At 41.7% G+C, this 12,650-nt stretch overlaps 1 protein-coding gene across 3 annotated transcripts in view; it reads right to left on the bottom strand.

The window, feature by feature from the left end:
• Positions 1–12,650, bottom strand: part of CFAP221 (cilia and flagella associated protein 221) — a 33,381-nt gene that overhangs the window by 4,115 nt on the left and 16,616 nt on the right. For all 3 annotated transcript variants that reach the window (XM_005279846.5, XM_005279845.5, XM_005279847.5), the window contains 11 exons: positions 11,816–11,905; positions 10,744–10,839; positions 9,597–9,693; positions 7,645–7,781; positions 4,011–4,091; positions 2,554–2,661; positions 2,262–2,438; positions 1,247–1,405; positions 698–798; positions 396–488; positions 49–159 (listed from right to left, as the gene is read on the bottom strand). In XM_005279846.5, the coding sequence (XP_005279903.2) occupies positions 49–159; positions 396–488; positions 698–798; positions 1,247–1,405; positions 2,262–2,438; positions 2,554–2,661; positions 4,011–4,091; positions 7,645–7,781; positions 9,597–9,693; positions 10,744–10,839; positions 11,816–11,905 (1,250 nt within the window). The remainder of the gene's footprint in view (positions 1–48; positions 160–395; positions 489–697; positions 799–1,246; positions 1,406–2,261; positions 2,439–2,553; positions 2,662–4,010; positions 4,092–7,644; positions 7,782–9,596; positions 9,694–10,743; positions 10,840–11,815; positions 11,906–12,650) is intronic.

The raw sequence follows: 12,650 nt of genomic DNA on the forward strand, positions 1-12,650 counted from the left end.
ACTTCCTTGCCAAGCGTCTTCCCTATATTTAAATAAATAGACATTTACCTTCCAACTTTCAGTGGTTTGCTTTTGACTTCTTCCCCTGATTCAATCTGCGGAAATTCGGCTTTCAGCATATCCGGGGTAAGAACCACTTTTAACTCCGCTTCAGTCTCACTGAAAATGAATATGTTGAAAAACACTTAGTTTTCACCTATTATTATTTTTTACCTGTCCTATATTTTTTAGCCTGGGAAAACAAAAGGATGTGTTATGCGAGAAGAACCATCTGTACCTTTTTGTTGCTCGGTGAGTGTTTTTATACACATGCTATATGTACACCCACATACACACACGGGTGCTTAAAATCTCAGTGCAAATTATATTAAATAAATAATAGAGAGGAAACTTACCAGCCAGTTATATTTTCCTTGTCTCTCTCGGGTAAGTCATCCAGCATTGGTGGTACATCTATTGGAAGCATATCTAAATTGTAGGGATCACTACTGTGGAAATGACATAATCATATGTTTGAGATGAGAAAGGTAGGGTAATGGCACATGATAAATATGTTCTGGGGATCTTCACATTATAAATATTCACCCCCAGAGGTGGGACAGATAGGAGGTGGGGGCTGGGCCACGACCCGCTCCCCTAACCGGGTGGCAGAATCTGGCCCGGAGTGAAGGTGTTTGATGTTCAAACTCTTTCTTACCAATGATGCATCACTGTGCTTGCCAGAGTGGGAGCATTAGACAAGGCTGAATAAACCACTGACGGGAATCGTCTCCAGTACGTTACTCCTCGAATGACTTCCTGAAACGACAACAGTCCCAGTGACCATGCGGGTAAAATGCAATCAGTAAAGAAAGGAAGGGTGGGAGAAATGTGTGCAGGAGGGAATGCCTTGCTTTGCTTGGTTAAAGCCTGTGTGTGCTGAGCTTCAGTTCTCTTCATCTGAAAAGTTACTGGCTCCAGTGCAGGGCCCTGGAGATGCAGTGGGGGGTTAAAAGAGGGAAATCATGAGGAGATCCTCAGGGCTGCTGCAGAAAGGACATGGAGAAGCTCTAGGGAGGAACAAGCTTCCACCAATGAACAATCACATTTACCCATAAATGCTAATAATCAACTGCGTATGCCATTAATAGCGTAACACATCTTCCATCTGGGATAACTGTTTAGGTTCTATTTGAGTCTACAAGGCAAATTCTCTGCTGACTTACACCCTTTGCAACTAATATTTCACTGAAACCAAAAGCTGGACCTTGTGATGCAGAAATTTCTTTTGTGTAATTGGAATGCTGGATCCTGTGGGATATTCTTTGGTGAATCTATATTTTGGATGAGGACAAAGATGATACTCAATGTTTGTTTCTGAATAGTCCAAAGGCTGCATACAGACATACAATCCTGGAGTAGGATTCTGAAAACAAACCCAAAGAAGAGATTTTAAAAAAATAATTCTGAGCCCTTTGAGCAAATCTGTCACTGAAAAATTCAGTTCTTGTCATTAATAAGAAAGGGATTCCCAGCTCAAACTCCACCACCTAGATCCCACTTTGCCTCTTTAGTTCAACTCAACACCTGATCTCTCCTTCCTCCCCTCTACCCCAAGGCTAAGTCTGTCCTATGATCCCCTATGGAACACGGCTAGCAACAGACACTACCTGGGATCACTCCTGGCTCATTGATTTCAATGGGAGTTAGGCACTTTTAAATATCCCACTAGGCATCTAGCAGTGTCTTTAGGCACCTAAATACCTTTGAAAACCCACCTATGATCATGGGCACTAAGATGGATAAACAGAACCCAAGGAGCAATCCTCCTCCCCAACCCTTTCTCATTCTGCCTAAAGACCAGGCAGAACTGCAGACCCTGAGTGCAAGAGAACTGTTCCAACTCTATCCCACGTAAGGAGGTGCACGATGCCACACAGGGGTTGGAGAGGAGGCAAGGCTATGGCCTTCCTCTGTGCTGACCTGCAGATGAGCGGGGGACAGGCTGCAGCCCACATAGAATGTGGTAGTGGGTGTGCTGGGGAGCTCTGGATGTCATTCAACACTTACCTATTGCTCCCCCTGGGAGTGGGGAAATGTGGCTGTGGCACCTCCATAGCAGGGCTGTGCCCTACAGCACCATCTAGCCCTGTGGCACACAGTTTTTATATATAAACCTAAGGAAGGTAATTGTCTTCCAATTCCTTACCAACCCTGTAATGGAGCAAACGTACATTTCCCTCCGGTCCTTGGAGGCTTTACTAGAGCCGAGTTTTACTTACAAATATGCGAAGTGAGTGACTGTCTGGAGCTTGGAGTAATGCTTTGGGAGCTGCCAGGTTTAAAAGGCTCGTGGCCCTTTCCAAGGATTTCTCTCCTGGGTGTTCGTGTAGATCCTCCTGTGGTGAGGGAGGACTGAGCTGTGGCTTTGGAGAAGTTACTATTGAGATCAGCTCATCCTGGAACAATTCAGAAGACAAATGTTTTCAGGGTGCAGAGGGAGTTTTGGTGTAAAATGTTGTGGCAAAATGCTATGCAGTGAAACCAAATAATGGATTTTGGTTGACTTGTTACCTTGGCTCCCTGCTTTAATGGTCGGGAAAGATTTTGAGGTTTATAACTTGTTGATGCATAGTGTGTACAAAATGGCTGGTACCCCATAATGCTGAAGTGCTGAGGAACCTAGGTACAAATGAAGATGATTTATTGTAACACATGCATATGGAGGTCAGTGTGTTCTAACTTTCCAGCTCTAACATGGAGACTTCACATGGTTTCTTGCTGTAACAAATGCTTGGACCATCATTTGGGGACAGTGACATATGACGAAAACTTTGAGCAGGAATACTTAAGCCCTGTACAGTCAAATGAATTTGTGAAGGAATGTTTTCACTCTAGATGTTTTCTACAAAGGATCATGTGTGAAGTAATAATTTCTTGCACAAACAAGATTGATGGGCTGGAGGAAAGCAGTGTTTGCGTAATACACCTACCACTGGTATGTGAAAATAAAATGGGACAGCAGCAAAAGTACAAACAGGAAAAAAAAATTAAGAGCTCCTTTAAGCAGTGTTGTTTCTATGCTTGCTGCAATCAGCAAAACAAAGACTAGGCCAAATTCAGCACTGATTTAAGCCCAGTGGAATCTCCTGACAGAATTCGGCCTTTTTCATTTTCTAAATGTTGAGGGAAGAGGGTTTAGAGGTAAGAAGGTAAAAAATAGGTTCTGGATTCACAAAGCTTGAGAACTATTAAAATATAGCTGAAGATTGAGAAACAAGTCTGTATTTACTATCCACATTAGTGGAATACATAGGTATTCAACAGCACCTAGAAAAAAATCATGTCTTCCCTTTTTTGTAACTTTTATCAGGGGAATCTGGTATTTGCTTTGGGACCAGATCCTGCACTCCTTGCATGCTCAATTCTTGAATTCAATGAGAAATGTGAGATCAGGCCCCTTGAATCAAAAGACTAGTAAGCCCAAGTCATATAGTTTCTCGAAGGCTGTCTTCAGTCTTACGATTCAGGAAGCTGAGAGAGCAGAAAAGCAGAGCACTGGAGACACCATCCACTGGGGACACAGAACCTCATGCCTATGATGTGGTCTTCATCAGCTTGGTGAGCACATGGACTGACACTCAATGTGGAGAGTCTGACCCTACAGACCCTTACTATGTCACTAGCCCTTTCCCATGCAAGTAGTCCTAGTTAAGAAGTCATAGCAGTTGTATTAGTAGAAACTCTGTCTGAGGTGCAATGGCTCGAAGAGGTCACACAATTGGGGTGGTGCACCTCTGTACTGCCCCCTATTGCTGAATCTCCATTAATACCACAAATGAGTCCACGCATTTAGGGAGCTAACAAAAGATAAATCCCACAGTCCTTACACAGTCAAAACTCCCATTGACCTGAATGACAGGCACTACTGGTTCACACACAAAATGCAGCACTGTATTTTTTATGTCACACTGACCCTAATGAAAGAAAGCAATATGATACAGGTGAGTGACTAAGCTGTACTGTCTCACCTTTAAGTCGTAGAACGGGTGAATGTGCTTGACTTTCATGTCTAAAGACTTAACAGAAACTGGACCAAGACCATCGGGAGCCTGAAACAATACAGTATTTTAAGACAACAATATACTTGGCATTTTCTTTTTCAGCTGAAATAAGTCATCAATACAGCCAGTTGGAAAAATGGGGAAAGAATTTTGGAAACATTTTACCAGCATTTTCTTCCTGTCTTTTTGGGTTCTTGAAATTTCAGTGAATTTTTTTCTCCCCGAAAAAGTCAAATTTCAGAAAATTTCAATCTGCTCCAGCCATCGCTGCATTATTATGAACTTGAGGACAGTAAAAGGCAGTTAATAAAATGTAACACTTCATTTTTTTCACTATTTTGCCAGTACTTTTAATAAACCTTTTGTCTGAATTAACAGTATTTGGTGTTTTGTTTTTCTCAGATAGCCACTATGGTACCTAAGGAATTTCACAGATGAATTCTCTGAGTTGGTATCTGCATTGATGTTGGAGTCCTCATGGATTACGGTTTGTTGGCATTTCAATGTGCAATGGTCCTCAGCTCAGATGGGTGCTTAGATGTTCTCCTGGAAGTTAAAGCCCCTTTGGGCTTTAACCCAGAAGCCTAGGGAAAGCTGTAACAAGTCTAGCCATATGCCTGGTTGTCTTTGTTTGTTGTCCGAATACATCATGCATAAGGCTACGTTTATGTCATGGAGGTCATGGAAGACATGGAATCTGTGACTTCCAGAGACTTCCGAGACATTCTCTGCTTCAGCCCAAGGAGCTGTGGGTCTCTGGAGCTGGCAGCCAGCGGGGCCCTGGCAGGGTTCCAGCGACAGGTGACAGCAGTGACAGGGGGCCCCCCGGCAAGGTTCCAGCATCAGGTGACAGACTTCTGAGGGGGCCCTCCTCAGGGTTCCAGCAACGGGAGAGAGCCTTGCACGGGGAGAGGGCGCCTCAGGCGAGTGGCTGGGGGCGTCCCATTTTCTCTTTGGGAAATATGGTCACCCTACAGCTCCCAGCCACCACTGTGGTGGGGGAAACCATGGAGCCGCAGCAGCAAAAGTCACAGACAGGTCACAGCTTCCATGAATTTTTGTTTATTGCCTGTGACATGTCCGTGACTTTTACTAAAAATAACCATGACAAAATCTTAGCCTTAATCATGCGTTTAGCTCTTTAGCACAGACATTTGTAAGACAACTACCACTGTAGCATCTAAATAAGGGGAGAGTGTATTTCCAAATGGATAGAGCACTGGACACGGGCTAAGGAGATGTGGGTTCTATTCCTGGCTCTACCACTGGCCTGTTGGATGACTTTGGGCAAGTCACTTAGTCCCTCAGTTTCCCCATCTGTAAAATTGGGATAAATATACTAACCTCCTTTGTTAAGCGCTTTGAGATCTATTGATGAAGAGGGCTATATAAGAGCTGGGTATTGTCATTAATAAGTATCCTGTTAGATGGTCTCACCACCTCTTTGACTCTTTGTAGATGGGGGTTAACCTATATCAATGTCAGAACTAGTCTGTTTCTTCATGTGATATTGTTGTGTATCTCTTATCCCATGCACCCTGTAAGATCAGTCTCTCCCCTGGAGGAATCCTGCCAGTTATGTGCAAGAGGACTCCATTTGTGTGATTTTTCATCTGCATCTGTGTCTCTACAGCAATTCAAAATAAAGGGCACATCTTCAACTACTCTTGAAATGAAAAAAAGGTTCCAAGCCCAACTCTGCCCCTACTTATAAAGTTGCAACTCCCAGTGAGGTCAATGGGATCTTTACTGTAATCTTTAAAGAATCTTACACAGTGAAACCTGTCTTAAGAAACCCCATAAGTGATGAACAAAACCAGGTGATTAAAAGAAGTTGCAGATGATCTAAAACCTCTGATTCATATACAAACAGTGTGTAAATCCACACAAAGAACAGGAGTACTTGTGGCACCTTAGAGACTAACAAATTTATTTCTAATTTGCATATTAATTCGAGTTCAGCAAATACTTAAGCAAATACTCACCAGCAACCGCACACCATACAACAAAAACACTAACCCAGGAACCTATCCTTGCAACAAAGCCCGATGCCAGCTCTGTCCACATATCTATTCAAGTGACATCATCATAGGACCTAACCACATCAGCCACACCGTCAGGGGCTCGTTCACCTGCACATCTACCAACGTGATATATGCCATCATGTGCCAGCAATGCCCCTCTGCCATGTACATTGGCCAAACTGGACAGTCTCTATGCAAAAGAATAAATGGACACAAATCTGACATCAGGAATCATAACATTCAAAAATCAGTGGGAGAACACTTCAACCTCTCTAATCACTCAGTGACAGACTTGAAGGTGTCAGTTTTGCAACAAAAAAACTTCAAAAACAGACTCCAAAGAGAGACTACTGAACTCGAATTAATATGCAAATTAGACACAATTAACTTAGGTCTAAACAGAGACTGGGAATGGTTGGGTCATTACACTAATTGAATTTTCCCCCCCCCCCATGTTAAGTTCTCCTCACACCTTCTATGGGTCATCTCGATTATCACTTCAAAGTTTTTTCTTCTGCGGCTACTGATAGCTCATCTCAATTGATTGGCCTCTTACAATTGGTATGCGTACTTCCACCTTTTCATGTTCTCTGTATGTATAAATATCTTCTGTCTGTGTGTTTCACTCTATGCATCTGAAGAAGTGAGCTGTAGCCCACGAAAGCTTATGCTGAAATAAATTTGTTAGTCTCTAAGGTGCCACAAGTACTCCTTTTCTTTTTGCGGATACAGACTAACATGGCTGCTACTTTTAAATCCATACAATGATTCTGTATTGCAAGGAGCTCCAGACCCATTGAACCATACAGTCAGTTTTCAGATACAAACACATGATCTTAGAACAGAGATCTCTAAAGAGTATTGGCCTTTAGAGATCTCTTCGTATTTGAGGACAAAAATGAATATGAGAAAGGGAAATGACCTTTTTGTTGGTCAGAATGGTTAATGCACTGACCCTCTTCTATAATGTGCAGTGTGGGAATTCATTCTTTATAGGAAACAAGAGTAGAAGGTGTGTTACTAAGTGATACCAACATTTGGGGATATTTTTAGTAGCCTTACAGCCACTTATCTCATTCTGACTCTGCACTGTACTGTGCTGGGCATTGCTCAGTTAGGAGATTGTACAGAGTGCATATTTTAATGTCAACTTTAAAAACGTTGAGGAAAATTATTGGGCAATAATAGTCTTTAACCAGCTGAATAGGGCAGGGACCTTGTCTTCATATGTATGTAAAGTCCTATGCACATCTATGGTATTATAGAAAGAGCCTGGTATTTGGTGTAACAGAACTAATACAATGGTGTTTATACTTCCAAGGCCAGGTCCTCAACTGATGTACATTGTCATAGTTTCATCAGCATCAATGGAGCTTCAACTATAGCAGCTGAAAATCTGGATCCAAGCTTTCAGGCTAAGTTCTCATTCACACTACCTTACTCTGGGTATTATATTTATACCCACTTTAAGGCCCCTTTACACATCCAGAGTGCGGTAAAGTGGCCTGAGCGTAAGTGAGAATCAGACCCTTCATTTCTAGTAACTGATTTGTTGCCACTATAATCAAAGGACCTACCAGTTCATCAGACCACTGAGGTGGATGGTAGGTTGGAAATTTGAAAGGTAATATGCGATCTACAGACAAGTTGAAAGCAACGCTCTTATGCTCTTCACCCATAGCTGTTGAGCTGATGATTTTCAAACTGCTGTTTTCTGCCATGTGGAGAGAAAGAATCAAGATCTTGTAATAAATGTGAAGATATTCTCTCAAAAATAAAACCCAACCACAACACAGACTTTTAATTCCTTCCTGAGTCAGGATTTGCCCAGCCATTTTGATATAAATCGTAAGGTATTATTTCACAGGGCAGGGCTCTAGATGCCACATTTAAGAGTAGACTTGGAAGCATTTGATTTTTATTGGTAAATGTTGGTAAACATCAATTTCACTGCACAAACACAATCTGAAAAAAAATATTTCCATCAATAATATCCTAAAATGTACAGATAGGAGGAAGAAAAATGCTACTTGAGAATATATTAGTTTGATTTAAGGATATTAACTTTGTATATTTTGACCTGTGATGTTGACAATTTGTATTTTAACATTTATAAAACTTTAACTTTCAAATCTGTGCCTACTGTCATTAAATAGTTAATATCTGTCTCTCCCTATTGTCTGACTCACCCCCATTATTTCCCACAACTGTGAAAATTAAAATTGATAAAACTAAAAAAAGTAATAATAAACATTGACATTATCCATCAAAATGAGAAAATAACAAAAATCTAACTCTGCCAAGCCCATTTAAGAGGAGGCAGGCAGTCCTGGGATTGCTGGGTCAATTCAACGGCAAGACATTCCCAACCGCTCTTCTCTAGCAGTAGTATTTTTGCCCACTTGTTTCCCTTCTCTGCAAAGGTTGTCGTGTCTGTTTGTTTCTGCTCATGCTGGAGGGCATATATTTAAGTCCTCAGATGCACCTAAAAATCCTTTGCACTGGCTGCCATAGCATCTCAGCTTTAAGGCGCCAATGGAGTTACTGTGATGGGTTTTGAGGAACTGGAATTGCCCACTGCAGAAAAAAAGAACTTTCTTTGGGAAAGGAAATGACATGGACAACAGACAAGGTGGGTTGCCAAACAGGGTGGGTAAGCAAGAAGGAGAGAGCGGTGAAGGAAGAGACTAAAATTCCATCATCACTTAGGACAACAATGCACCCCAGGGCTGGCCTTGTCTTGGATAGCTCAATGGTTTCTCAAAGGCTTATTCATTACAAAATGAGTAGTGTTTCTGTACTACGGCTTCTATTTCACTATGAGGAAATGATCCACTGCTGTTCTCTGCTTATCAAGAGCCAAGACCGATGTCACGTAATTACTGGCAAGCATCTGTTCAGAAACAGTGACAGGAGACAAAAGGAGCAGCACTGGATGGATGGCGTTGTATTTTCTGGTTCCCCCTGTTTTACTGCACCAAGTTCAAGCATCCTGTCCTCATCACCTTCAAGATCCTTTCTCAACTCTGTCCCTCCCTTTTTGTCCTCACTCACCTCTTATCATGTTGCCTCTTGGCTCTTCTGCTTCACCAATGATACCAGTCTTGTCCACCTGTTTGCCTGCTTCTCAGGCAAACATCTCCACACCTAGCACCCTACCCCTTATGAATGGAACACCTTCACTGAGATGATCCCTACAGTTAATGCCGTCTCCCCTTTCAAGTCCCTCTTCAAGACCCACTCCTTACTTGATGCCTAAAATAATAGATGACCAGCTAATAATAGATAAGCTTTGAGACTCTCAAGGATTGTTAAGGTGTTTTTCAATGCCTGTAAATAACGTGTATCAAAATCATACATATTTCGACTATACCCATTTCCAATTCCCATCACAAAATTGCAAGCTCTTGGGAAGGATTGTCTTTGTATGTGTGTGTGCGTGAGCTATACCTAACACAGTGGGTGCTATTGGAATAACCGCAATAAATTGAGATGAGCTAAAATGCAAATCTCTTGTCCTACACTTTACCTGATACAGAGCTTTCTTCATCACTATGCTCTTTGATGTCTCTCTCTAGTCCACGGAACAAAAGTAATACGCGATTTAGCCGCCACTGAATCAGGACCTAGGATAATTATTTAAAGTTTTCAAGTTAATATTAAGTTGAATACTCTACAATTTAAATTTATATTGACATCCAGTACTGACAGCTTTATTTATTCCTCGCAGGTCACTTGGACTTCAGTTAAAAGGAGTTTTTTGATGTATTGCATAATTTTTGTCCCAGGGTATTTCTGTGTGTTTGTTTTTTTGGAAGTGTGGCAGGATGCATGTACTTGCTGCATACCTTTTGACTAAAGACCAGCTAACTGTGACATTACATATAGAAAATAGAAGACTGAGCAGGTGGCTGTACTGTCAATTTAAATAGAGATTGTAAATATAAGCCTTCATCCTGTAACAGGATCAACGTGAAGGCAAAGATCTGCCCATGAGGATCCTGTTGCAGGACAGGACCATGGATGTGTTATTGCCCCTGTAGAGCAATGAAGTCTTAACATGCACTTGGGGGCACTTTACACCACATGATGAAGTAGCAGCACAGTCATAGATTTTAGCGACAGAAGAGTCTATTTGAGCTCCTGTATAACACACACCATAGAATTTCACCCAGTTACCCATGCACTGAGCCTAATAACTCGTGTTTCACTAAAGCATATATTCCAGCAAGGTATCCAATCTTGAGCAGAAGACATCAAGAGATGGAGAACCTACACTGGCCATTGCATTTGGATTGATGGGAAATGAATGGTAGAACTGCAGGGTAATATTTAAATCCAAACAGATAACTTTTCATTTATTTGATTTTTAGTTTCACAAAAACATTTTTCTTCGAATTTGGTTTTGCAAAAGTTATCCGTTTGTTTACAAATTCTAAATTTGGAGCCTTTAGCATTTTATCTCTGTTTAACATTGATTTATTCTAATAGTGGCGTATGGATTTTTTATTAAACCCTTTGTTTTCTGGAAAGGCTGTGGCACATTTATGACAAACAGCGAAACCAATGGGCTAGCTGTGTAGGTTCCTTGAAGATGGCAAACTAAATCGGTGTGGTTTTTTGTGTGTTTCCCAAGACATGTTGCTATTACACTGCATTTTGGTTGTTCACATTACCCGGCGAGCTGCTTGTTGAAACCGTCTTAGAATCCTGTGTCTGTTGGCCCAAGGGTCGTTAAGGAGGAGGTCAAACTTGGGCTGGACACTTGGACACTGCACAGCACACAGAAAGTGAAAATGTAGGTTATACTTGTTTTAATTAGATAGTGGAGGAATATCTAGCAGTCATTCCATACAATATGAATGCATACAATATTTTCTAGCATTGAGGTTATACCATGTAAAAATGTCCAGCCAAATAATAAACTAATTCTGCTCCTAGGTCATATCACACCCACAGTTTTTAAACTGAAATTCTCATTAATGGGTTCATTGGGAAGCCATTGTTAAATATTCAGAGACACAATATGCTCTCCTGTTGTGCTAGTGTAAACCTGGAGTAACTCCACTGAAGTAAGGCAGGAACACTACATAAATGTAACCAATTAGTGGTAGAATAGGGGTGAAAATGACGGGCCAGATCCTGATCTCCTTGATACCTGTGTAAATCTAAACTAACATAATTTATCTTAGGATGTTAGGGCCAAAACCTAGTCTCATTGAAATCAATGACAAAGCTCCTTTTCAGTTCAGTGCAAGCTGGTTTGGCCCTTACTCCAGATATAAACTGGTGGAACTGAGATCAGAATTTGGCCTGATATCCTATTGTAGATCCTACAAGAGTACAGATACAGATACCCAAGGGTAATGACAATGGCAGAGTAAGTTCACCGTAGGGCGAAACATTTAAAGAAAAGGGTGTGATCAACCAGGAATCCTATAGGTCCAATGGTAGTGAGCAAATTGCTCCTAGGAGAACCTTCATAAACAAGCAACCTGCACCTCAAGTGGGGCCGACATGTCATCCTTTATAGCAACAGCAGTATATAAATTATAGCAGCTGCCTCGGCCTGCATAGTTGTGCATGCAGTGTTTCCCACACTGTGCTGACCTATGTATACAGTGAGCAGCTGGTCCTAACATTCTAAAAGTAGCACTGAAAAATTAGAGCTCTCAAATTAATAGGAAAAGCAAATGATGCAGAACAGCTAGGTATGCGGTATTAGCATAATAGCCCATGTGGACGTACCTGTTCGACAGACCGGATAAAACGTCTGAAAGAAACTTCCACTTTATTCCTTTGAAACTCTCTCTCCACAAAGGGATCTCCCCTTTTGATCTGGTTTGCCATCAGAGAAGGTCCACATTAGTGCAAAGTATTCAATATGCTCTTTCGTCACTTATAGTTAATTACAACTGTAAAATTCCACAACTAAACTGGTAGACAAATGCAGACTTGATACATTTCAGGGAGATGATCGCTGCACTTTAGAAAGTCAAACTAAGTAATGTGCTGACTCTTCTGCAGCTACTATTTACTGGAACATCCATTGAATTCAATGAATGTAAGGGCCTGGGAGGACAGGTTTGGGGGCGAAGGACCTGTCTGGTTTTAAGATTAAACTAGATAAGTTTATGGAGGGAATGGTTTAATGGGATAACATGATTTTAGTCAAATGAACAATGTGCCATCGCTAGTAAATAGTATCAATGGCCAATGAGGGTCTGGCTGGAGAGTCTTGCCTACATGCTCGGGGTTCTACTGATCGCCATATTTGGGGTCGGGAAGGAATTTTCCTCCAGGGTAGATTGGCAGAGGCCCTGGAGGTTTTTCGCCTTCCTCCGCAGCATGGGGCAGGGGTTGCTAGCTGGAGGATTCTCTGCTACTTGAAGTCTCTAAACCACAGGATTTGGGGACTTCAACAGCAGAGTCAAGGGAAAGGGTTGGGACGGCTTTGTGGCCTGCATCATGCGGGAGGTCAGACTAGATGATCATAATGGTCCCTTCTGACCTTAAAGTCTATGAGTCTATGAGTCTAGGTCCCATTTCAGGATTAGGGTTGGGGTCTCCAGACCCCCAGCAT

Source organism: Chrysemys picta, chromosome 11 (assembly GCF_011386835.1).
Source record: "Chrysemys picta bellii isolate R12L10 chromosome 11, ASM1138683v2, whole genome shotgun sequence".
In the NCBI taxonomy this organism is placed as follows: domain Eukaryota; kingdom Metazoa; phylum Chordata; order Testudines; family Emydidae; genus Chrysemys; species Chrysemys picta.